The sequence below is a fragment of the Pelecanus crispus genome, chromosome 20 (genome assembly GCF_030463565.1).
Source record: "Pelecanus crispus isolate bPelCri1 chromosome 20, bPelCri1.pri, whole genome shotgun sequence".
Lineage (NCBI taxonomy): Eukaryota > Metazoa > Chordata > Aves > Pelecaniformes > Pelecanidae > Pelecanus > Pelecanus crispus.
Genome location: NC_134662.1, coordinates 4,106,981 through 4,133,340, shown reverse-complemented (window position 1 = coordinate 4,133,340; position 26,360 = coordinate 4,106,981). Strand labels below are relative to the sequence as shown.

Genomic DNA, 26,360 nt, shown 5'->3' with positions numbered 1-26,360 from the left:
CACACTCCGCAGGCTGGTTAAACCCGCGGCTGCTGGGAGGACTGGCCAGCCTGCTCCTGGGGAAGTTGCCTTCTGCTCTGCAGCCCCACCCCGACAGCCGCAGCTTGCATCCAGCACGGGCTTGTGAGCTTACGTAAACCGTGTGCATCCCAGTGTGACTACCTCTTCAGCTAAAATAAAAGGGGGAATACTTTTTTAAACCACAAAGTGCTTAGCCTCTGGCAAATGATTTAATTCAGTCTGGAAGCCCGTGTCTTGTAAAGGCATTTGTGCGCCCGCAATTTGTTAGAGGAGCAGAGGCAGCGGGATCGCGGGTCTGTGCTCTTCACCCAGAAAGTCCCCCGAATGCGAGGGCTTTTCCTGGTAACTTTTCGCCAAGGGACGGGTGTCAGCCTCTCCGCCCTGGGCTCGGCGGGGCGGTCGCTGGTCCCCTGCGGGCTCTGCAGCCCGCACATGCAAGCTCGGCTCGGAGCTCTCCTGGCATGGCTGCTGCCACCAGAGAAAGAAAGACAGAGTCACTTTAATTTTGCTTTCCATTACAAATGCAGAAATAATTTTGTCCGCTGAAAGGTCACTTTATTTTTAAAGGGTCTCTGACTCAGAAGTGGCTTTTCAAAAATATTCCAAGATACAGCAAGCTGTATCTTCTAGATGATCAAAGCTGGTATATTTTAAATTGCAGCTTCAGTTTGTGCTACTTAGTTTTTCTGCTTGGCTAGCTTGCTCGATGAGAATATATTGGGCAGTTTCATTTACTCGGCTGTCATGCTGCAGGCTTCTGGTGGCGGACAGGGTCATGGGAGGCAGAAGAGGGGCAGAGAAAGATGCAATGGAAGTAAAGACATCACGGATGCTTTTCTCTTGCTCCTCTGGTTGTATAGGTTGCTTTTACCATCTCTCTCTTTTTTTTTTTTTTTTTTTTTTTTTTAAATCCAGTTGGAAATTGATGTTCTGTGGGGTTATGGAGAATTTAGTGGAAAAAAAAAAAAGAGAAGTTACTTTGGAGGTTTTGACCGAGAAGTTGCACTGAAGGCAATGTCTTATCATGAGGTTAATCCCTGCCAGAAAAATACTCTTGCTTTAGCAAGTATGATTCTGAAATCTCATCTTGCTAGCAACAGGGAAAATGCAAGACAGCTGATTAAGTTCTTATATTTGTTAGATTAGTGCTGAAAGTATACTATGGGGTTTGACCTTTGTGCATAGCAGTGGCAAAAAGTATGAGTGCACACTGAACATCTGCTGTGAAATTAGGGAGACATCAAAGTACAGCGAGATGGGAGATGTGAGCGCACTCTGACCCTGCGAGGTGATTCACTCGTTGCTCAGCATGGCCATCGGTAGTCCGTGGAACGATGTTCCACCTACGTAGCATATTTTCATGAAAACAAGGGATTTTGGGGAACTGGTCGCCATGAGTTTGCACAGAAGTGCAGAATATTTTTGTATATTAGGCAAGAAAATTCCTCGAGCTTAAAACCAGCTGTGTGCCTACTGCAAAAATCGCAGATGATTGTGATGATCTGCCAGACTTCCGCAGTGTTTGCAGTGAGGCGGGAGAGGTGTGTTTAATGTAAGTTTGCAGGTCTGTGTGAATTCCAGGTGTGGTGATATTTGAGAACTCTGTTTCCCAGTAAAAACCTCTGTTTTATAAAGAGGCAGCAGGCATTTCACAGGCTGACGTCTGTTTACGGATCTCTTAGCTGCACTTGGTCTTAGAAGTGTTTTTTTGTTTCTTCTCCCCTTTCATAAAATTTAAATGTGCATTTCTTTTCCTCCGTAGGACATGGTGCAGGGTGAAGAGCACAGATAAAGAACCTTCCGCCACTCCAGAGCCTGTTCCACCTGCCCTGAGGACTTCATGCGGCAGGACGCAGGCTGATGCCCTCAGCACACCCTGCCATGGACGGGGGGAAGAGCTATCCGCAGCACGAGCACCAGCAGTCAGGCAATACACTCTACAGCATCCCCGGGCTCCGCTCCCAGCTCGCCGTGCCAGCCATGGAGGTGAGGGCCCCAGCAGCTTCTCGGCAAGCGGTGGGGAGAGGCTGTTTGGAGGGTGTCACCAGAAGGGGTCTGAGCAGAGCACTCCAGCCTGTCAAATCCTGGGAGTCCTGGTGCATGTTTACAGGAGCTATTTACCAGACTTTCTAGGCAGCTGTCCAGGGGCATGAAGTATTGATTGGGAACGCTGGAGGGTTGAGCTGATGGCTGTCTGCTGCCTTTGAAGTGGGAGGAGGAAGACAAGGCTGTGATTAAAACAAAGCCTCTCTAAAAGCTGGCAGGTGCCAGGCTCCTCAGGAAAGGACTAAAGAGTTTACACAGAATTGCAAACTTTGTTTCTACCCCAGCTCGTCTCTCTGAGGCATCCTAAATCTACTGCTGGGTCCAGCTGTGCCTTTTTTGAGAGTGGCAGAGATGAATAGGGTTGTATTTGTCCCGATATGGCTGCCAAAACAAGACCAGGGCCCTGATGCATTTGTTCTCAACAGAGCAAAAAGCAAATCTCTATCCCAAAATAGCTTACATGTTCCTGCAGTTTTCTGTTTCTGTTTATAACTCTTGAGTTTTGTCACACATAGGAATATAGAGGTTAAAAAAAAAAAAGAGGCCCATTTCACCAAGTGCATGTTGCCTCATGTTCACCATGTCCATTGTTGCTTTGAACACAAAAAAGGACAGATGAAAGAGTGATCTGTGGCTGAGTAATAAGATACTGTATTCTTCCCATGATTGTATTGGTACATGCTGAGCTAAAAGCTTCCCGTCACTGTTGGAGACTTTAGGGAGGTGGGAAGACAAAAAGAAAAGAATGATGTTTTTGGGTGTTTACTTATGCAAGCCAATTTCAAGTTAATGGGTTGGTGCTTGCTTTCCGCAGAGACTGAGGTTAAAGGGCTAGGAAGGGAGACTGACCCTACTGTCCTTCTGGGGACAGCAATAGGAAAGTAGGTGCAAAAGCTTAAGCTGGAGCGTAGCGCTCGATTTCTGCTATGAGAGATTGAGCCACCTCTGCTTATGGAGGGCACTGAGGGAGGGAAGTTATAAGCCTAGCCTCGGATCTGCAGCTGCAGGTAATTGTGCCAGTCCTCTGCTGCTGTAACTGTTCTGGTTTCTCCTTTCAGAATTCCATGCTGGCTGCCAACTCGTGGAGTAGCTGCTACCCTGCCTCTTTCCCAACCTCATCTTTCCCAAGTGAAAACCAGTGAGTGCTGTTCTCCTTTGTATAATTCCCCTCTGCTCTTGCACACCCCGTGATTCAACTGTTTCTTTACTGCTTTCCTTGTTTACTTTATTTCACTAACTGATGGGGAAATAATTGCATCACACACTGATCTTGTGGCATTTCATAAACTGCTACATCTTGGAAAAAGCAGCAAACAGCTTTTTTTTTTTTTAAAAAAAAAAAAAGAAGATAAAAACTTTGATTTCTGGTAAACCTGGAGGCAGCTATAAGGGAGGAATAGCCTTGTTTTAGCCTGGATTTGTTACGCTTATGGAGTTCTTAAAAACACCCCATTAGCACAATCTGGCCGAGCAAATACATCATGCAATCTCTAGCTTTATACAGATGGTGCAGACAAGGAAGAAGGTATTGCCGGTACCAGGTGGCAGACTTACAGGTGAAGTGAAGTTAAAATCTTTTGCCGTGTCGCTGACTGGAAGCTGACTAAATACTACCATCGCATGTCTATATTGGAAAAAATGTGCACAGCCCCTAACTGCGCAACCTGGAGCTCATCGAGAGTCGTGACTTTTTCTTCTGGTTATAACTGATGTTCTTCACCGATAACCTCATCCCACAAGGTGTGAGGTGATGAGTACAGGCTCGCATGAAAAATTGTGACTGACTTCCAAGAAAGCTGCCTAGTATACAGCACAGTTCAGTGCTGTAAAGCAATGTTGTGATGGGTTTGGTAGTTGGGTACTACCTTTGCATAGTAACGGTGGCCCTGTCTGATGGGAAGGACATCAGCCATGTGCTTTCTAGATTCAGTGCAAAAACTTTTCTAGATTACCTGTGCAAAATAGCGTTTTTGAGGCATCTTTGCATAAGAATAAACATTGTTCTTCCTTCTCCCCCTTTCTGATGAACCTCCATCCTGGATCAGAAGGTAGGATATGCCAGGAGATGTTTGGGACGACGTAAAGTGGCCTTGTGCCACCACTGAGTGACTTGGATTGGAACTCTGTTGACTGGGAGATGCTGACTGTTGGGAAGAAGGTTTGAAAGCCGATTGACGGCTGCTTTGGTCTCTTTGTTAATACAGGGAGTGGCGCGGGTGTACAGGATGCGTTTTTGTGTAGGTCAGAGGTGGGAGGGAGGAAAAATAACTAGAACTTGATATTGTGAGCTAATAACTGTGTTCCAGGTGCTTGAGGATTTAGTTTAACCTCCTTCCTAAAGGGATTTTAGCATCTTTGTGGAAAAGCAGAGAGATCCATCCCCTGGCATGTCTAAGTTGCAGCCTGGCTGTCAGCAGTGAGAATCAGCTCCTCCGTTCGGAGGGATGGGATGTGTTTTGTGTCTCTGTTAGTTCTTGTTTCTCCTGTGCCTGGTCCACCTCGGTCTGCAGAGCGAGCTAGTGAGCAACGACGTGGTGGATGGAATAGGGCAGTTCTTGGTGTGAGATTACCAAGAAGCCGTCACAGGTGCTGAATGGAGCTCTGCCTTGCTGGTTACTCCCCACAGTGAGAATTGGAGAGGAGTTATCAGACAAGTTCAGTATCTTTGCTCTTAGCCTGCCTGTCTCTGATTGGAAGAGGGTGTACTTTTTGAGCATGATTCCTGTAAATTACGCTTCGTGAATCCTCAAGAGAGCTGTAACAGAATTTCTGTTTTGCTGTATTGAACCACAAGATTAGATTGTGTTTATCTATTGTGTTGGGTTTTTTCTTTGACCATTTGTTCTGGTTTTGCCCCTTGCTTTCTTCCTGTTTAGTGCTGCTCTGCTGCTCATGTCAACTTTGCTGGAAATGTTATAGCCTTGATCCTGCAAAGACATGCCTGCCATTTAACACAAATGTAAACTTGTTGACTTTGCTACAGTTACTTTTGGAAATGAGGCTCATCCTAGCAATTACTTGCTAGAGAATGATTTAGCCAAGGCTGACTTTAGCTTCCTGGTTTTTATATCCTGGTAACTGTAAAAATTACCTTTCAGGTGAAATTTTCCATATATGTGTTTCACAAACCCAAAGAAGTCTGTCCTTTCATATTTGAAAACTGCAGCTGAATCTTTTTTAGGTGGATTTAGGGTTAGGGCGTTACGGGTAGGAATCCTGAAAGAGATGGAAACATTTCAAAATGGGATTGTAAAGGGAGTTGTAATTATAGCCCATGTTGTAAAATAGAAAAATGCAGATGGCATTAGAGTTAGTACAAGTTTCTCTTCAAAATCCTTGCAGAAGAAATCTCATTTGCAAGTGGCTGTGTTTGGACATGGCTTATTCTCATAGCAACAGCTTTGTCCTGAAGCAGGTTTTTCCTGTTTCTTTTCAGTAGTTAACTTCCATGCTAAAGAATTTATTTAAAAGATACCAAAGCTTGCCTTTTTGTTTCAGATTTTCTTAACCTGAAAAATGTAAACAGCGTATTAAACCTTGCTGAAAGAACAAATGAGGTTTGGGTCCCCTGTAGGGAAGAGCTGTAGCTCAGTTCATTTCGAAGGCAATTATCCCTGAAGAGCTGGGCTTCCTTTGCAGCTGCAGCCTCAATACATTCCTTGCTTCAGGGAAATCTGGGTCAGTCCGGTTGTGCTGTTGGAAGTGGTGTCACACATCTGCAAAAAAGTATTTCTCAAAACCTGGAGCAAAGCTTTCTTCCCCAGTTTCCAAAACACACAACACCCTCTTTTCCTGCTGTTTTCATGTCTTTTTCTGCTTTGCCACCTGCGTGCGGAGTATTGCTTACTCTAATTGTAAAGCAGGCTTTGAAAAACATAGATTGGTCTAATGATGGGGAAGAAGAGTGCCAGACTGATGCCAAGGCAGCCTGTGGCCTCGCCAGCTTGTCTCTGATCTTCTGCTGGCCTGAGATGTGGCGTTTGTGTCTGAATGGAGGGCTATAACATCAGAGCGTAAGGTCTGGCCAAAATACACGCAGGAGGTCTCCAGTGAAATTGCAGCATGGCCCCAGAAGGGCTTCAAATACATGGGTTGCATTGATGAGCAGCTGGTATGGAGCGTGCAAGGCAGGCACAATATCACAGTAGTCTAAACAAGTGTTGTTATAGCTACTAAGCTGTTAAAGTATGGAGACCCATCTCCTGGGAGGGATGTGCATTGCATTGCTCACCTCTGAGGCGTGGATTCCTCTAAACCCCTGTCCACTGTGTGTTCCTCTAGGACCTGCTGTTGGAAGTCCTGGGCTTCAGGAAAACTGAAGGAAATTATTAAATTCTTTACCAAAAAAACCCCCCAAACCAAAGCAACCCAACAAAAAACCACCACCCAACAACATTCTGCTGGAGTATGTGAAATAGCCCTACCCTGAGACGCACTGGCTGGACTGACCACAAATGATTTGCACGAGTCAGAGGTCAGCTCAGGTTTGCCTTATACCAAACTGTTCCACTGCTGCTATGTTTAGAGTGGGTGGCAGCAAAAAAAAGCAGTCTTGCTCTTTAAAGCAATTGTCTGAACTTGATATAATCCAAAGATGCTCCCCACCCAGCTCATAATGTCCCAGGATTCAGGGATGAAAGAATTTCTCTGGGCCAGCTGCTTTATTCCTTAAAAAAGGGTGGGAACCATCTCTGCAGCAAGACTGTTGGGTGCTTGTTGGGTTCTGAATGTTGCACACCTTCATGTACTTTCCTTCATGTTTTCCTGCAGGAAAATGTCCCTCTAGTTAGATTTCTAAATATTCTTTTTCATAACAGCTGAATTTTTGGGCTTGGCTTTATTGGCTTGTTTTGCTTATGGGGCAGGGAGCAGATGCTTATTTTTCTTAACTGGTACCTGTTGAAGGACACGTACTGGGTCAGCACACGTAACCTCCTCTTCACACAACGAAATGCTGATTTCTTCAAACTGTGCTCTTCAGCCAGATCCCTCTTTCTCTTTTGTGAAACAGAGTTCAAACAGTGGTGGGACCTCTTCTGAGGGGCTGCTTAGAGCCAGCGCAGCCTCTTCTGTCTGAAGAGTACAGTGCTTCTCTGGACTAAACTTCATGTTAGTGCAGAATAATTTCTCTAAGAACTTAACGACTAAATGTGTTTAGACATCTGGGCTGAAAAGGTCTGGTTTTATTCATCATGAAAATCAGCATTTGGTTTTCTGCAGCTGAAAGAAGTAAAACAAGATGACTCCAAACTCCCTGGCATTAACTCCTTAAACTCTGATCTTGGTGCTGAAGAGATAAGTTTCACTGACTAAATGATAAGCACATGTATGTAATTATTATGAGGTTAGTAATTGATGTAGGACCTCGATTGTTTCAAGAGCCAACCTCAATGGTTAAAGCGAATCAGTGGCCTGAGAGGGACCGGTGTAGCACTTGCACGCAACGTTGGATGGACGTCAGTTGTGCGTGTCCCTGGCTGTCTTCCAAGTTCAGAGGGGTTTTGGCTCTGGGATGGGCCAGGTTAGCTGGAGCCTGTCTTCATGGGCGAGTTGAGTGTCTCCATGGCAGGACGTGGACTTGCAGTGTTGGCGTTGATGAATGCAGGTGGTGTTTTCTGTTGTCCAGGACACCTGGTTCCTCCTTTAGTGCTGCAGCTTGAAGTCAGATCTGAGGACAGGAGTGCAAATGGGCAGTCTTTTGTAAATCCAGTGTGATTAAACCCAGTATAAATTTCCTTTCTAAAACAATTTTTAGCTATCCAGTGAACACCCTCAGCCTCTGAGGGGAAGGTCTTGACTCAGAGTAGCTTCCATGGAGCAGTTTACCTGTAACTAAGTCCTGGAGAGTGTAGCAGGTATGTACAGGGCAATCTTGCTGTTTTCACATCTTTGCTTTGGCAATACAGCAAGGTTCGCATGCTTGATTCTTCCAGTTAACACTTTTTTTTTGCAGTTTAATTCAAGCTAACTTGTCAGTGGCTTTATGCCGGCTCTTCAAATGAGGGTGAATAAGTTCTTATTGGGGGGGGGAAAAAAAAAAAGGTAAAGCACACACCAAAGGTACTAAAAGGACTTTGGCAAACGCTGCATGCTTGGTGGCTTTTCTAAGAGGATCTCAAAGCAGTGCACTGAGTTGCTATTGGCTCTTATTTCAGACTGCAAGAAGAAAGCGCATCTCACATTCACAGATTTGAAAACCAAGATTAAGGGAAGCAAAATAACATAGCAAAGCTGGTCATTCCACAGCAGTTCAGGCCAGGGAGGTTGGGGTTGTCTTGGTCTTCTTCCCATTACCTTAAGTGACTCTTGTCCAGACCCATGAGGTGCTGGTGAAATAGGAGGCGGTGTTCACTTTTCCGGTAAAAATGGTTTTCCCGTTCCCTGGTTAGTTCGTTAGCGCTGGCCAAGCTCTGTCTTCATGCAAGAGAGACATGAGACCACAGCGGTTTCAACTTGAAAGCAGTTTAAACCAGCCTTTCCCTTTGTGTAAATACATTAATTCCCAGAATTTATGCAGAGATTTTAATTTGCCTGAATAGATTAGGAGGAGCCGAGACTCCAAGTGCTGGGCAGTCAGAGCGATTATGTGCAGGTCTGCTAAATCCACCCCTCTGCGTTCGTACAGGGTTAGGTCGCTGTTCTGGTGGATCTCTGCAGCAGGTAAAACGGCAGCAGCGCTGAAAAGGAGGAGAAAAGGAAAAGAGGGGGAGGAAGCTGTTCCTTTCTGAGAGTATTATCTTTAACGATGAAAAAAGAGCAGGAAAAATGTATTTAGCAGAGCGAGATAACTATGTTTGCACATAAATATGTATGTAAATGTTAAGCATGTTGTATTAATGAGCTGCTAGCCACACACGGCATTTTAATTGCTTAATAATACTTTGGCAGTGCAGTCATTCCCCAGCTCTGCTCCTGGGTAGTATTTCTTTTTAAATTTTGTTTCTCCCTCCCCCCGCCAGTGCCTTGTTAAAGTTTATTGCTGTGGGTCCTGTAACCCTGGCATTATGAAGAACGTACAACTTACCACAAGAGGAAACCAGTCAGATCGGGTGAAACATTTTAGTGGTTCCAGCATGCAAACGTGTTGGGTGGCGATTGCCCAAGCAGCGTGAGTGCACAGCCCTTACGGGAAAGATTACGAAGCACATTCCTTGCTCCTGCAGGAGAGGGAAAGGGCTTGCGTGTGTAATAGCAAAACCAGAAGATGGTCGTGTAATACAGGCCAGAGGCTACTCCTGGGAAGGAGGAAGGGAATTGTCTGCTCTTTTGCAATTCTTACCTCCTCTCTGCTTGGAGGAAGCTGGTGCTGGGGGAAGGGAGGCAGGAGGAAGCGCTGGCTTGCGCCCTACCCAGGAGGGAGCAATCAGAAGACCTTTGCTTTTTTCACTTGTTAGTTCAGCAGAGATCTTGCTTTGTAACTAGGTATGATCGGTTACATCCATAATTCATCTCTGTCTGGGCTAATAGCTCTGTCTAGGGTTGCATGTTCCCTAACCTTTCCATTTTTACCTGTCTTTAAGTTAGGATCTGTGACCGGTAAACCTCCCCGTCAAGGGTGTGCAAAGGGGGTGGTGTTTCCTTTCCCTGTCTGTGCTAGTTTGCAGGGCTGTTTCAGTTTTATGTCCCAAACTAGCATTCGGGTGTGATATTTCCATGCAACTTGATGCTTCTCCTTATGTAACGTGATTGTCAGGTTCCATCACACCTGTCAAACGCTTCGTGCTGGGAACATCTCAGAGGCTTAATTTTGCTTTGTTGCCAGGACTGAAATACTTAGTCCCGCAGAACCTCTTTATCTATTAAATCCTTCCCAGTTTACACAAACTGCCGAGAATTGAATTCTTACTACAGCTTTCCAGACTCTTACACTACTGAGTCTGGGAAGTAGAATATAACTTGTGGATGTATTATTTTGCCTAGATATCTCTTCTGGATAAACACAGCTTTTTTTTAAAATATCAATCTCCTGTATGTGTCATCCCATAGTTGCAACTTCACTGCTGATGGAGTCTGAAGCAACCTGAGAAATACTCAGGATTGACAAGAAATAACTGCTTTTCCCATTTCCTTACAGGCAATATTTTAATTCCCGTCACGATTTTTACATGAATTCCATCAGCAGACCGCATTTCTTGGATACAAACTATGCATCTGTGGACCCCACTGACTTCTTACCAAAAAATGGTGATTTTCCTCAGGTAAGTACATAGCTACTGAAGGCTTTGGGGGAGAATGGTACTTCAGGGTGATGGGTTTTATTTTTCAGTATTGCCTTATTGAGGGGAAAGGAAGAGACTGGCAATATCTTAAATTTGTCTAGCACCAGATAGGAATTGTGTGCAATTGAGAGAGATTCTCTGACAACCACAATTCAGGAGCTATACGTTGGCTTAGTAGGAGCTTATCTGTGGTAAAATTGCTTCTGTTTTTTAAAGTGACGTTTAACATAAACACTGAAAGCGCATGGGAGAATCCCATTTGCAGGAGGGTATAGGTAAGTGTGAATTTGAATGTGCTTCAGAGAGTTAAATCATCTGCCTCCTGAAACGCTCTTCACTTGTGTATGTTGCGTGTGCTTTCTCACTGATTACGAGTGGTGGATTCCTGAATAGTGAATATTTAGGGATTACATCAACTCAGTGCCTAGCAAACTGAGATTGGAGCCAGTTCATTTTTTGCAGAGCTGAAGTGTGGGAAGAATGAATAGTCACCCCGGTTCATGCGGCGTCTCTAGGGACCAAGAGGCATCCTCACCTCAGGGATCTCTCTGGGTGGGAAGGAGCTCTTTCCATGGTGTTTTTGAAATGTTGTGCTGGCTTTTGGCAACATCTCATGATAAGATTGGTCAGTAAAGCCTGGAAAGCAGCTGATAGGACAGAGCTGACTTGGAATAAAGAAGGGACTAGCTATATCCTTTCTAGGAGTTAATGTAGATATTATCGATGTCTGGCTGTGTATGTTCTTTGCGTTAGGGTTTCCCCCAGCATCTGAAGATACACAGTGAGTAAAACTGCAGAATGGTACCCTGCTTTGACCTATCAAGGCAACAGCCAAACTGAGTGAACTCCCTAGTCTCAGCTTTCCTATCTCAGTAAGTCACTGAGACTGGGAATAACTCTGAGTTATCTGGGAAGCATGCAGGTGCCAGATGCAGTCCAGCGTCCTGCCTCAGTTAGGCAAAGGGCACAGCCCGCCGTGCTTCAAAACCCTGCGGGAAGTAGCCAAGGAGAAGGAGTGCGGGCAGAGTTAGAGAGCAGCCCTTTACCTCCAGCCCCTGACTTGTGTCCTGAACCGTTGTTTGAGCACAACTCTCCCATCAGACAAGAAACATGAGAAGGAGCAGGGCTGTGGCGGTGCTCTGAGATGGGCACGTGCTTCAAGCCATGTGCAGAATAGCTTTTTCCACTAGACAATGCTACAGGGAGCTTATATTAGAAATTAGTGATTGAGAGAGAGAGAGAGATATTTTAGTATGCTTAAGGTCTTCTAATGAGACCTGATTAACAGGTTGGTTGGGGGCTCATCGGGTGCTGACAGATTGGACCTTCAAGCCTCAGGGGTGCTTGGAGGGTCTCAAAGGAACCTTTTAGGTGTGCAAAATCATGGGCTCTCTTCACAACCTTCATCTGTTATCTGTAAGTTAAACTTGTTTCACTAAAAGTATTGTTTTTTCCTGGTCACAAAGCAGCTTACCAGCAGAGCCAAGCTTCCTCTGAGTGTGGGAACTAGCTAATCTGAACATCACAGTTGTCTGCTTCAGGTTTGTGACTCAGTGTGATAGATAAGCACAAGGGCACTGTTTGGGTGTTGTGCGAGATGGAACCGAGTTTGTTGTTTTCTCCTTTTCTGTGCTCAGGTGAAGACTGACCTTTCTAGATGTTTCACTACTAATTCTACGCATGCCTTACAATGCAGCCCTAAGTTGCTGAAAACAGCACAAGGGAGACATGAGGATAAACTGGGGCAGTACGGGTGTCCTGCATGCTAGCACTGTGCTTTGACGCACCAAGAAAAACTTCAGCAGGCCCCATTAAGCTGCTGTGCGTTTTTGAATGTATTTTATTTTCAGTAACTGCTGAATGTCAAGACACATGTATAAACAGAAAGTCTTTCCTTCGTAATGTGTCTCTTCTTCCTGCGTGATTCATTAATTGATGCATCAGCAAATTGATGCATTTCCCTTCTTCTTGAGGGGAATGTGTTAATGCCCCCTAATTGTGCTTTAATTTTCTTGCCGTGGCTGAAAGAGGTTTTGAACCTCCTTGGGGCTCCGATTTCTGCAGGTTTGGATTTACATATGCTGGGGATTTGTGCGATTTGAGGTGAGCCACTGGCGCGGTAGCCCGAATTCAACTCCCTGAGCAAAGCTGCTGGGCGTGCCTCACGTTGACTCACCTGACGCAGCGGATCTGGTCAGTCACCAGCAGCTGTCGGTCAGAGTCTTCTAACTGGATAAAACCAGATAAGTAAATGAATCGCAATAGCATTGATCTTTGCCTCCTGCAGAATTAATTGCGGGAGGAATGAAAGAGAAATGTGATCTCATCAACTTGTGGAAGCCATTTAACAGCCTGCGATGGGAAGAGGGAGAGGGGTCCTCTCCGTAGGTCTCAGCTTGCAGGCCCGGTGTAGTTTGGCTGATGGGTTTAACGGGAAGAGGGCTTAATTATTTCTTTAACTTATGTATTTTCTAGTATCTAAATGGTCGATCAGCTTCCTTCCCCTGCTGCATCACCGAAATTGATCTCAGCCAGCTTGGAAGAGCACATTTTTGGAGATTGTTTGTGAAAAGGAGATGATGCTTTGTGTCGGCTAGGTGATAAAAGAGCAGGAGGGCTCTGAGACAAACCAGACATAGCTGACCTCAAATGATTTCCAGAACAAGAAATAATTCTTGTGCCACTCTCATCATTTTGGAGAGGAAGCAACAGACGGGAGCGAGGTGATTGTAGGCAGTTACGCTTTTGCTTGGACCCCTTCTTTCCAAGCCAACTGTTGTGAGACTGCACCTATTACAGTGTGCTTGCAACTGTTCTTCTGCTTCAGTTATAGGAACAATAAAGTGCCCATCTCCAAATCTAACACAGCCAAGCCAGTTCTTTTACTCAGGTATTGTACCACGTAATAGCAGGTGGCGCTATGTTCGTTCCCACGGGGAACAGAGCGTTTTTATGGGTGCTTTTCTGTCCTGTTTGGTGGTTGTCTGTAGGTCTGTGCACTCAGCATTACAGCTTCGGGCTTTCTGGAGATTCCCACAGATAACCCAAGGCAGTGATGTGTCACCCTGTGTGCTCCGAAACTGAGAAACACTGAATAACACCCTTTTTAGAGCTTTGTTTTCCAAACTGAAACTGATCTGATCAAGCTCGTGCCTCAGCGGCATGGTGTCTGTCTCGAGCTGCCACAGGGCAGACAGACAGTGCTTGCCAGGTGTCTAGTGTGACAGTGCCCCATTAGTGTGAAATAACACTAGTGTCGGTGCTCTGCTTCAGTCTTGAGTCATCCTCCAGCTCAGATGGCTTGTTCTGCTGAAGTACGGAGCCAGGTCAGCCTTTCTGAACACTCAGCTCTTGACTACTTTGAGCTTCCTGCGTGGTTTGCTCCTGGTGCTCTCACATATTAGAGTGCAATAAGCACTAACATGGAAATCCATTGATAAAACCTAGGGCTTTCTCAACTACTAGTCATTGCTCATCCAAAGAAAAGCTGATGATTTTTTCACAGGAGCCGGAATTAGAGCCTGGATCTGGTAGAGCAGCAAGCACTTAACTGGAGGCAGTGGCATCAGTCTGGAGTCATCTGGGAGCGTCCTGGAGCTTTTCCATCCCTTGCTTCAGCAGTATTTTCCACTGTACTGATTTCTTGCTGTCCCAGATGCCAAACTGCTAAATATTAACAATCTGCCTGGGAAGCTGAAACATGCCATTCAGAAGGTGTGGGAGCAGCTTGGGTGGTTACATCTTTCCAGGTGACCATGTAGGAAAGTACCTATCTTTTCCATACTTGCCTAGTGCAGTGGTAGGAGTGACGAGTCCCGTTAAACTTTCCTGTTATGACCATGCCAAACAGAGGAGTGAAACCAAAGAGAGAACATGAGGAGTTCGCATGCTTTGGTAAGAGATTCTTGATTAAATCTGTGGTCACTGGGCAGACAAAGTAGATTGGGTGCTCACATGAGAACTTGTGCTGCCTTCATACATGAATACAGGCTATTCTCTTTGCTCAGATACCAAAATCCTGTCTATGATAGTTCAGGAGCACAGGAGAGCTTGCTATCCCCTTGGGTTAGAGCCCTCTGTGTATCTCGGCAGCCTGCCAGTGCTTGACTTCTGCGTGCTGTCGTGGGGGGGCAGAGGGAGGAGATGGAGGTGTCATCTCTGATCTGGAGTGAAGCTTTGTGGTCCCCACGTGTGATCTGACAGTGAGACGGTGAACGCCACCTCCCTAAAATGTACCTGCAGCCATTCCAGGCTGCAGTGGGACTCCAGCCTGCCCTCGGACTGCGTAGCCTGTAGGCAGTTTGTCGTGTTAAAGAGTTTTCCAGGAATACTGAAAATCGATTTAAAAGGTCTAAATAGCAAATAAGTAATGATTCTGAGGTATTTGTGCAGTAAACACTTTCTGTTGGTGGTGATGATCGGAGGATTGTTCACGTACCCTAGGGTTTGGGGGACTCGAGGCTTTGGAGAGTGGGAAGGCTGACGCGTTTTCCTCCAGCACTGGCACTTGCTCCCCTCTATCTTCTCTCCGTATTTTGTTTCGGAGGTCCTCAGCTGGACCATCAGAGTGTAAAGCCTTTGCCGGCCTGAGGATGCCGTGAGTGGGAGTTGCCACATTTCTTAATTGCTCTGGGAATTTCTTTTTAGTTGAATCATTCACTGCTGCCACTCGGGTCTGGTGAAGAGCAATTTCTGCGTGTATCGCAGCCGCCTCGCTCAACGCCTGCTGCATATTGGAAAAGGTGCTTCATTTGCATGGTCAGAACAGACTAATGTGAACTTGTTTCCTCCACAATATTTTTGTTTTTTGGCTTGCTGTTGGGTGATTCATCCTTGCCGGTCTGTTGGCATTCTTTATATAAACAAGTGGCTTAAACTGAGGTTTAGAAAATAGTTATATGAGGCCGTATTGGGGTCTGATAGCATTTCTTGATCTTGGGAACTGTTGTCTTAAGCCCAAGTCTCTCCCAGGCCCTGTGGTGTTGTCTCTTCATGAAAAAAGCCTACTGACTGCACACATATCCTTGGAAATCAAAGTACTGAAGAGAAGCAGGCTTTGGTTTCCGTTGCGTCCCTCACTTTCTGCTGTTTATTCCTCCAGCCTCAGGTACTGGTAGTTGGAATCCGGTGCTTCTGTGCAGTAATTCTACTGCAAAGGCATTTTTATCATGTCAGTGCTATCTTGTGTCACTGATGGTAAGAGCTGTTAATTGCCACAACAAAAAAATCTAAATCCAGGAGGTTTTAACTTACGCTTTGGCATCTGCTGGCCCTCAGCAGGGGTGTGTGGTGAGCTGTAGTCTGTCCCCAGAGCCTTATCATAAAAGCAGAGCAGCCTGTTCTAGAAAAGCATACCTGTCACTTAAATACTCACTGCTCTTAGCCACCACAGATTTGTCTTTAAATGTCACTGTTCTATCCTGTTTAGAATTACTTTAAAGCACACACCTCTGCCCATTTCCTCCCTCCTTTTGTTATCGAAAATGATCCTGCCTGTTTCTGATAGTCAATCTGTGTTTCCCTTTGCTTAACTCTGACTTGCTCCTTGTGGCTACCCAGAGCAGGATTTTCCTGAATGCACAGAAGCCTCCTCTTCTGACTTCATTTGCCATTAAGTTACACTGCAAAATAAAACTGATCTTTTTGCAGCGAGGGCGAGCAGCTCCTGTTGAGCGTGCAAGGTGTGGACGTGGCAGGGAGCTCTGCAGAAGCTTCTTCCTCTTCTCCTCAGTGAAGCAGCTCTGCGTATAAATGCTTTGGCAGGAAACTTGGGTACCCTTTTTAAAATCTGAGTTGTGCTTGGACTGGAGGAAGGAGGTCAGTCCAGACTGATTTAGCTTGTGGGGGCAGGGAGGAACTGGCTGCTCTTGTGTAGAGTCATTTGCAGTAATGCTGTAAAGATGCAGTTACAGCCTTGTTTGATCTGCTTGTGGTGTATGGGGGCTCTTGACCACATGTGTTAATCATAAACCAGCCCTCTTTTTACTACCAGCTCCTTGCAATCTCCTATTAATCTTTCTTGTTAAAAGGGGGGGGGGGGGAATTAACCTACTCTTAAAAAAAAAAGGTATTAATTTTTAAAAGTGCTTCAGTGCACAGAGCTGTGGTGATTTAAGAGAAATCAATGTAACAGTTATTAAATTATATGCAAGACTTGGTTCTGACTGAAATGAAGAGTTTCCTGGAATAAGAAACGTCCTGGAACTTCCTATCGCTGTCCTGGAGTTATGTCTACAGGGAATACAGATATTAAAATCAATTTGAAGACAATTAACTGGCTCTGGTGCCTTTGAAGCATTTTATGAACAAGTTGCTTTACATGCTCCTGTCTTTGTTGCACTCCGGGGTTGGGGTTTTGGCTGACTTAATTACACTTTAAAAACACTTTCGGTGAGATGCCTAACACTTACTTCAGGCCTCGGTTTAGAAAAATGAAGGCTGTGATTATAACGGCTCATCTGACCTAGTTACAGTAAGTACGGTGAAATCGTGTTGGAGATGACAGCGTGCACTGCCTGGCAGGCGGCCGCGAGCGCCGCTGCCCTGCTCTCGGCGTGGGCTCCTGCCTCGCCGTGGCTCGCCACGTGTAGGGTGCCTGGGTGGTGAGACATCAGATAATGCACTTTCATAGAATCATAGAATCCTTTAGGTTGGAAAAGACCCTTCAGATGATCCACCGGATAAGACAGCCACGCACCTGCCTGAGCTCCCAGCTTGGAGCTGAGCGAGTGTTGCCGTCGGTGTGCGAGGAGACAGCGGCATCAGCCCGGGCTGTTAACACGTGTGAAGGGTTTTGGGTGCTTTGGTTGTGAGCTGTGCTGGAAACAGGCGCACCCGTAGCTGGTCAGTGCCTGTGTGCTGGGTTTGCAGCAAAGGGCCAGACCAGGCAGGTGTGTGTGGGTGCTGCGGCCCTTTCCTGAACTGCAGGGCTCGGACACCAGCACAGGATTCACCGACCGAGGGCTTGGTTTGCTCGGATCATCTGATTTAGCCACCCTGAGCTGGTTACTGAGGAGGAGGGGACGGATCTGGGATGCAGATGACATTGTTCTAAAGCAATAGAATAACGCAATAATAGAATAAAGCAATAATTTTGGTTGGATGAACTGTGCTTTAGGAGTAAATCTTTCCCTTCCATGTATAAGAGGAGCTTTTGGGACTGTCTCAGGCAGAGATACCTGTGATTAAGTGATAATAATTCTGCTTTTGAGGCATAATTTGTTGTCAGTTGTGCTTGGCTCCGGATTGCAGGAGCCGGCCGAGATGCCCATGGCCCTAGGGAGGGGGTATGAGGGCCTGGAGGGCATCGGCATCTCCCCTGTTCCAGAGTTGTTAGTTTTCGTCTGTATGGCTATCTTCAAACAGCGATGTCCACCTCTGGGCAGGCAAGAAGGCACAGGAGGCAACGGAGAGCTGCCTTCTGAAGTTCTTGGCAAGCACCATTCTCCGCCTCCTCCCCTTCATAAAGCTAACAAAAGCGGGAAAAGTGCTGATCTGAAACACAGAGTGCTCTTAAAAAATGCTGGTAATATAATGTAATAGCAGACCACTGGGAGATGTTTTAAAATAGATGCTTTAATTCAAAGCAGAATTGGTCTGAGTCAGACTGATCAAGTGAGTTCCCCTGTCTCCAGTTCTGCAGGCGGTCACTGTGTGTCCTGATCTGTAACGCGCTCAAAACACCAGTGGTCCCACCACAGCAGTCCCCGTGAGAAATACTGCCTCCGACACAAACACCTTCTTCAGTCATTTTTCTTTCCCTGGCCTCATATGCCTTCTATTCCCCAAGTCGCAGCATCTCGCTGCCTGCTGCCACGCACTGGTCTTCTCCAGCTTTCAGGATCACCCGCAAGAGTTTACTCTCTCGCTGGCTTTCCTTTATGCTTCGCAAGTTTTCCTTGTTTCTCCTTATTTTAAGGCTCTCTGCATTCCCACCAGCATGGGCGATCCCCTCTGCGCTTGCTCGGTGGCAGGCTGTCTCCTGCCCCTCTCCCCATTCCTGAACAAGCAGCGATTGCCTTCCAAATTTCCAGTCCTCAAGGGAGCTGTGTGCTGGCAGGGCTTGCCGATCCGAACACCCCCCTCACACACACCGAATTTCAGCTCTGGTTATAAAATACCTACCAGCTGCTTCGTTACCATTGTTCTTAGTGCCTGTTTTAAAAATAAACCATTTGTGGTCTCCAACTTGTCAAAGCCTCTCAGTGCAGTCGCTCGCTGTGCACCTTGCTTCCTCTTGCTCGCTTTTGAAACTAGAGCAGAGGCTGCCCTGTACGTGGCAGGAATGGCTCTTGGTTCTTGAAACAGCCAAAATGCAAAGCAAAGCCTTGCACCCAGCTGGGTGAAACCAGTTGTGTCATGGGAACAGGAAAAGTGAAGCACGGTTTGTCTTTCTCTCCCATCTTTCATCCCTCTGAAAAAAAACCCAACCCAACCTTGTTAGGACAAACTGCATGTGCAGATATTCAGTACTCTTCTACCCTTTGGCTACTCTTAGACTTATTGTTCCAAGACACGTTGCTGTGATCTGATGGTACATCCTAGTCACTGCCCAGGTATCTCTCCCGTGCGTGCAGCTGCCTGTTTGCATGGGATGGGACCCAGCAGCTTGGCTTGCAGAGACCTTCGGGGACCTGGTGGCTTTTTTCACAAGCGTCTCACCGGGTCAGGAAGCCGAGCCCGGAGTGTGCTTGGACACATCTGAATATCCCATCTTTTGGCAGCTAAGTATTTCAGGAAATTTAGCGCTGAACTCTTTGGTTGTGTGAGGGTGATGAGCTGCCAGGTCTTCTCCTGTGCAGGTGTATTAGTCTATATCGACTTGTATCTGTGCTTTCCTAGAAGTTCAGCACATGCTTTCAAGAAACCGTGAGCACATTCAGGAAGCTGTCCTGTAGGTCAGTGTTTAGGAGGTGGCAGAGGATGCTGCGAAGGTTACCCAACCAGGTAACTAACTGGGTTGTGCATTTCAGGTTTTGCTGGAAGACGGTAAGTCAAATTAATGCGAGTGCTGGAATAATTCTGCTTTCCTGTCCCTGTCTGTTGGCATGCGTGTTCGTGAATTAATTGTGGAGAGCAGAAATGCTGTGGCATGCCTTCTCCCCTAGGACAGGTTGTTAAAATTCCAGGTGGCGGTTTCTCAGTGGGTTATCTTATCTTCTGTGATTATATTACTGTGGTCTTGCAAAATCAATTTAGCAGTCCTGGTTATCTATAACAATGTCATATGTCTTGCTTCCTTTTGGCGGTCCAGTTTTGTCGCCTACTTTTTGCCCCATTTGTCCACGGACAGAAAAGGAAGAGGAAATAAACGACCTGCTTTTTTTAAAGGTTGCATAAATAGCAAGACCTTGGTAGTCTCAGGCAAGGGGTGGTGGTTTAATCAAGGGCACACAGCAAGGCAGTCACCAGCAAGTCACTAATTAAGACATTTCAAAAACGAATTTAGTCTCTTCACTTCAAATGTATCATTAATGCACCTATCCCAAGCTCCAGGGCACTACCAGCTAATTAAATACAATCAAATTCAGATAAAAGCAGCAGTGAAAACCCACTGCCTTTCTCCACCCCAAACCAGCTGCCCACAGAAACCAAATGCTTCATTTTCACCACAGTTCCTGCAGAATGCCTCTTCTGCAGCAGCGCTCACGTAACTGCTGCTCGCAGCCTTCACCCGGAGGTGGAACGTGCTCCGGTAACGGGCCGAGCCCAGCAGCGAGGGACGAGGGCTGCTGGGGCTGCCCTTTCCTCGCTTGCTCCGACCGTGGCACCGGCATCCCTGGCTGCAGTCTGACTGCCTGAGGGAAAGGGATTTTTCTTTCCCGTTTGCTTGTTGAAAAAACTCTTCTGAACCAGGTGTTTTGCATGATGGAATGTGGATCCTCATTATTAAGGGCTATTAATGTATTAATCCCTGTGGAACCCCTGTGCTGCACTTGGTTGTGCCATGTACTCAGCTGCCCTTGGAAATGAGCCCTGTTGTGGGTTTAGCACCTGCGGATGGTTTCCTAGCCCCGGGACCCAGTGTGTCTTTCTTGCAGGGGCCGGTCCTCCCTCCTCACCAGATGTCATAAAGCAAAACTATCCCCCTCTGGTTTGTCTCCTGATTCTCAGAGGGGTTGGAGAGCACCTCATTTTCTGCTCTCATCTCTTGCAGGCCTGGGAGGGGCTTTGCTGTCTTCTGTTGCTCCAAAGTTTTCTTTTTTGAGAATTGCCTCACAACGTGGGATTTTCCAGCAGTTCTCGGCACGGGGCTGCAAGAGCCCTTGCATCAGCAACGACAGCAGGCACCAAACGCTGGCTCTAACGCAGAACGGCGATGAGCTGCGTTTCGCTTGAAGCCGTGCCGTGGTTCTGTGAAAAGACTCGGAGCAGGAATGGAGAGATCTGCAGCCGGTGCTCCTCTCTCTGTCCCCAGCGTGTGCACCTGCACGGCTGCGGTCGCGCTGAGCCGGCTTTGCTGGCCAGGTTGAGTCCCTCTCCCTGCCCTTCTCTGGCGGCACGGCTGCCCGAGAGCGTTTAGCACCGAGCCTTGCCGAAGCTGCGCTCCTGGACACGCAGCGGTGCAGCGTCCAGCCCGGGCGCGCAGCCCGGGGAGCGCGGGGGGACTAACCCCGCGGCCAGAGCCCGGCACCGGCGCTGCCGCCGGCTGTGCCAGCGAGGAGCAAACAGGAACCTCTTGCGCCCAAAGCAAACAGAAGAATTCTCATGGTTTTTCTGCATGGCGGTGGGTACTCTGGCAAATTCACTTCTCCTTCAGCCTCGGGCTGTGTTGGAGCAGACTTTCCTTAAGCTTACGATGACTGAATCCCTCTTAGATGTCCCTTTTTTGTGCCTTTTTCCCTTCCCCACCAGAAATGGTGCTTATTTCTGTTACCAAAACTGTTAAGTCAAAAGGGAAGGCCTTAGAAGGCAATGTTCCTGGACGCAGAAAAATCACAATGATCTAGAAAAGAAAGTTAAGAAAATGGCTACTCCTTCTTATTCTCTAATTGCAATGCTTGGGGTGGGGCAGATACTGAAGACAAAAGAAAGCACATGGCTCTTGGGGGGGGGGGGGGGGAGCTGTGAATACTTCTCATAATCTTTTTCAGCTTGATTACTTCATCCGAGTCCCTGAAATCAGGAGGGCAGGGGCTTCTGTGGGGGAAGCACTGGTGTTTTCCTTGCTGGACGAGGCGAGGGAGCCAGGCTCCTGCCCGGACCTCTCCAGCCCCGTGTCTGGCCACGCCGCCGCGGAGCACAGCTTTGTTTACAGTGTATCTGTGGTTAAATTACACCACATACAGTAATTCTCATCGCATTGCCAGTAATTTCACTGACTTACCAAGCAGGCATCATTTCCTGAAAGTCAGCCCTTGTACTTAGAGGAAGTAAGAGCACTCTCCTTCATGACTAAACACTATATGCAAATTTCCACAGGCTTAGGACAGGCGCACTGTATGGCTGTCCTTTTTTCCTCCATTTTCACTCCTTTCCTCTGCATGTTAATTTTTAAAAACCCTTGATGAGCTCTCTTCCTGGCTGTTGCTGCTGTCGCGGTCATGAATGAAGACCTTTCTCCATTATATACTGAAAAATCTCACCTTGCTGCTTCATCCACGTCCTGCTCTGCCGACAGCAAACTGAATGCTGTTTTAAAATGTCCCAAATGCAGTTCTGGCTAAAGTTCCCATCTCTTTACAAGGTAATGCCTGATTTTTCTTTTTTTTTTTTTTTTTTTTCCTCCTCCTTGGAATTCCCGGTGTGTTTTGTTTGCAAGGGTAGCCAGCTCCAGCTGCTCCCCCGGGCTTGTGTGTCCCCCTTAATTTTTGCAATGGCAGCAGAGGTTTAGGGGCGATGACTCTTGATGCAAAGCAGTGGGAGCAGATTTACTGTGCTGAAGATTTGATCTGTGTTTTGCTGAAACGTGTGGTACTTGGAGACTGTTCCTGTCAGTTAGAACTTGGTCGCTAACTGCAAAACTTGGAGGAAGAGGAGCTCTGTGGAGAATTGATTGGTGTGTTTATGTAGTCGTGATAGCTTTCAGGAGTTTTATTTTTAAACCAGATGCTGGGTACAGAAAAGCAAGGGAACAGCTTGCCAGCCAGAGTACTGAACCCTTAAGACTGCAACTTTATTGCCCCATATTTAGAAAGACTTCGGATTTTGGCAGCTAAAAGATTTTCTTTTAGTGATTGACTGCTTACATTGCAGCTGTTTAGTTCTTGATTCTGTCTTTCCTGAAACATAATTTGCTTCATCTGTGATTTTTGAGCCACCAAATCTTTCTTTGTCTGGCAGCATAGCTTTGTTCATGTACGTATGTTTGTGTGTGCCTGTGTATATATACTTTTTAAAAAAAAAAACCCTATCAGCTGTGTGCTATGTAGTAAAGTAATGGGTAGTTGCTGTGCAGAAGGAGTATTTGTTTCCTCTGTGTCTGGATTGTGAGCAAATAAATGATTTATATTGATGGTCAAAAATATTTTTAGGATGCCTGTCTCTTCTGTATTTAGTCTTCACCTGTTCTTTCATTATTTTTAACAAAGACTTTGTTTTGGCTAAAGGAACTGAGCTGTTTCCAGTGGCTGGGGGAAGGAGGTTAAGTGTTTGGGTTGCTTCGCCCTGATTTTTTTCTGATCTTTTCTAGGGAGTTAATTCTTGGTTTTGATAGCTTTTCTGTTTTGGGATAATGATAGAAGTAGTGTGCCATAGTAGCATCAACTGGCTATTCATTTGCACTCACTGTTTAGAAGCCCAGCAAATGATTATCATTGATTTATCAAGTTATTCACTAGAGCATCTGCTGATATGAAGACCAGACAATGATTTGTGATCCTCCATCTCCTGTTCTAGTATGTTGATGTTATTTCACTTTAATGTAAATAAAAAAGAACATGCTGGTGAGACCCATAGCCAGCAGCTGTGCATAGCCTCAGGATCAGCTGGCTGTTGACCCCTTATAAAATTCTCTGTTAAGCGGTCACCCTGCTGTAAGGGAATCGCCCTTTTGCCATTTTATAGTGGGCTTCTATAAACTTCATCTCTGACTCAAGCAGTTAGTTCTGAACCGTGTTTTCACAGCAGACTTAAAGCTCTCTGTTTGTGTCTGTCTTTCTGTAACGGGAGAAACTGGGAAAAGTCTGTGCTGTGAGACGCGGCACTCGGGGTTGAGATCTTCAAGCTAGCATTTCACCCATGTGTTTGCTGTCCTGGGGCAGAGGAGTGTTTAACAAAGCAGGCTGAAGAGATGGAGGCAAAGCAGGTCTGCCAGCCCCCTCCAGTAAAATTTTCCTACCGGTGATGATCTGCAATGTGCTGTCTGGATTTTGGTTGCAGGCTATGCTAAATTGGAGGGGGGGGACCCAAAAAATCCAGAAAAAAAATCCCAACCCCCCCCAAAACCAAATAGCCTAATTCCAGAAACAAGATTTACGTGGAGAATGGTCGCAGAATAGCATTTGAAATAAAGATCCTGCCTTGTGGGATAACTTCTATCTGTTGAGAAATTGGACTTCCACTGAACATAAAATAAGCGCTATCACTGTAAAAAGCTCTTATTTCCAATGAGAAAATTTTAAAATTCTTATTAATCAGTCTTAAACAGGGACAAAATAACTTGCTTCAAATCCTGACAACTGAGACGGGTGACCTCTCTGGAGCGATTTCACTGAGCAGCTTTTCAAGCACGTCAGACCGTTCAAAAAGCAGAAGCGGCGCTTTCCCGATCTGGGAGCCGGCTTTGCAGTCCCTCCCCTCGTCTCATCGCCCCTTTCCAGCGCTTGCTGCACCTGTAACCTTCTCGCTCTTCATGGTTTCTTGGGCCAGCTCTTCTACCCCCAATGTCTTCATCTCCTTTTCAGCTGCTTCTGTCTGCACGTCGGGGGCTTGGCACCTTTCGGCTGAGGGTCTCTTCTGGCTGGGATCAGCTGTAGCTGGCATCAGCATCAGTGGGTCTGACAGTGACTGTATTCTGTTGAGGAAAGGAGACCTTTTGCTCACTCTCTTTTTTCATGAGCCGATGGTTTAGGCGATGATCCTTCCTTTCCCTTGAGGAGATTCAGGTAGCTGCTCCTCTTTGCTCCATATAAACCAGTGGAGTAATTAGTCAAGGCATGGTTTATAACGACACAGGTCGTAGTTATCAGTATGGCCTTGTATTAAACTACTACACTACGTTTTGTATATAAGCAGGTCTAATTTACTGGGGTTGCGCTGTAAGCTATTCAGGGCGGGGATCTACCACGTTACCAGTTTTAGTGCTCTTTAGATAATGTAAATACGTAAGACAAATGGGAGACTCTGAAAGTTTGTGACTAATGCCTCATAATACTGCAAGAGGATGGGCTCACTGAAGTAATTTCCAGGACTAATGTTTTCCTCCCTCTGACTTGGCGGCTGATTTCCTCTTCCCATTTCAGTCCAGTGCCCCGAGCAGAGGGGAGCGGTGGTGGAGATGGTGGGGCTGGAGCCTTCGCTGGGGGATTGAAGGGGCTGGGGTCAGGAAGGCGGAGGGCACTTGCCGGGGTATCTTGGGTTGTGTCACGGTGCTTTCACATGTCCCGTTGCTATTCCAGCCCAGCGCTTTCCTCTCTTCGGAACCCTAATGAGCAATGGCCACTCTAGTCTGCTCTACAGCCTTCCTGTTGCCATGCCTATGTGTTTGCAGGCGTTTCCTCCTGAACCCATTTCTGCCGGTGGTATTTGCAAATGAATAAAACCTGCGCAGAAGCGTCTCGCCGTGGCTCAGCAATGAGAGCGGGTGGGGATCTGAGACCATCCAACTCCTTGGGATGCTGCTGCCGCTGTCCCTGGGTGGTGCAGCCCTCAACTGAAACGCTGTCAAATGCCGACGTAGATCCATGTGACAAAGTTTTTCATAATGAAAAGAAAAAAACACACCCCCCCTGGCTAAACAAAGCTGGGTTTGCCGTGCAACTCCAGCCTTTTGGTTTAGCGCTCTCTTGCCTGTAGCTTGGTATCTCCCAGGCTTGCCTGTCCTTGAGAGAGGAAAAACGTGCTTCTCCTCTCAGCATGCAGATTATAATAAATGCCTTTCGTCTTTTAGATTTCACATCAAGGATGATGATGCCTCCTCTTGCGTGTTATGAATAGGAACTAGTTCTTGCACCTCCTCAAGTGAGCTGAGCTCTGAGGGCTTGTTGGGAGCAAGCTTCTGCTCTTCCTCCTGCCTGCTGAACATCGTGTGACATGTGCAAGGTGGCCGGGCCCGAGGTGTGCTTTTTTTAGTTTGGCATTCAGGATCTCCTCAGGCACCCGTGAAAAGTTAGCACGTCTGCATTGTTCATTGCCTGTGGACAAAGCACTTGTACCATCACAGATTTCGAGTGGGAGTGTTGTAGTTCCAGGTCCATCTCGAGCTGTTTGTGTCACTGTGTTGTGGTGGGTACTCAAAGAAGATAATAGCTGTTGCTTCGAGTGCTGGGCTTTGAAAGAAACTTCTTCAAAGCAGTTCTTATGAGCCTCTTGATATCAGTCTGTATTTATCCTCTGTGTAGTATCTGGACTGTCAGACACCCCAAGTGGAGTTTCCAGCTGCTTCGGGTCATCTGACTGCTGCCTAAGTCCAGTGTATCAGGTACCAGAGCAGACGGGTGAAGGAGCTCCATCTGCCTGTCCATCTCTCTCTCCCTCCTTTCTGCAGGCCGGAAGAGTTGCTACAAAATTGATCTAAGCTGTTTTATACCAGGCGTAATATGAGAGACTAGTATTAGGTGAATCGTCAAACTCTCTTCCTAAGCCCAGATGTCAATGCTCTCTGCTTTACCCACGTCCCGGTTGGATCTGAAGAGGTGTGGTAGCACAGGGTTGTAGATCGTTGAACTCCCGCAGCGCTTGTTCGTGGGATCTTGAGTCCAGAGGAGGAAGCAGAAGGGTGGTGAGGACAGCAAGGGGAGGTGATGGCTTGGTTCAGCAGCACAAGGGTTCGAGGTAATCGGCAAGTGTCTCTGCAGGGGACTGGAAGGTTGAGAGAGGCTGCAGACCTTGGGAGGTGGGAGTTAATGGCGGGGGGAGGAAATCTCAATAGCATGAACCATGTTAGCTTGAATCCCACATACACTGCCCATACAG

At 46.6% G+C, this 26,360-nt stretch overlaps 1 protein-coding gene across 4 annotated transcripts in view; it reads left to right on the top strand.

The window, feature by feature from the left end:
• The first annotated feature begins 1,784 nt into the window (after nt 1-1,784).
• Nucleotides 1,785-26,360, top strand: part of SBNO2 (strawberry notch homolog 2) — a 51,374-nt gene continuing 26,798 nt past the window's right edge. For 3 of the 4 annotated variants that reach the window (XM_075723491.1, XM_075723493.1, XM_075723495.1), the window contains exons 1-3: nt 1,785-2,007; nt 3,126-3,205; nt 10,142-10,265. In XM_075723491.1, the coding sequence (XP_075579606.1) occupies nt 1,882-2,007; nt 3,126-3,205; nt 10,142-10,265 (330 nt within the window). In that variant the 5' untranslated portion in view covers nt 1,785-1,881. Of the gene's footprint in view, nt 2,008-3,125; nt 3,206-6,515; nt 6,542-10,141; nt 10,266-26,360 lie in introns of those variants that run through there. The other variant, XM_075723492.1, reaches the window with a different exon arrangement.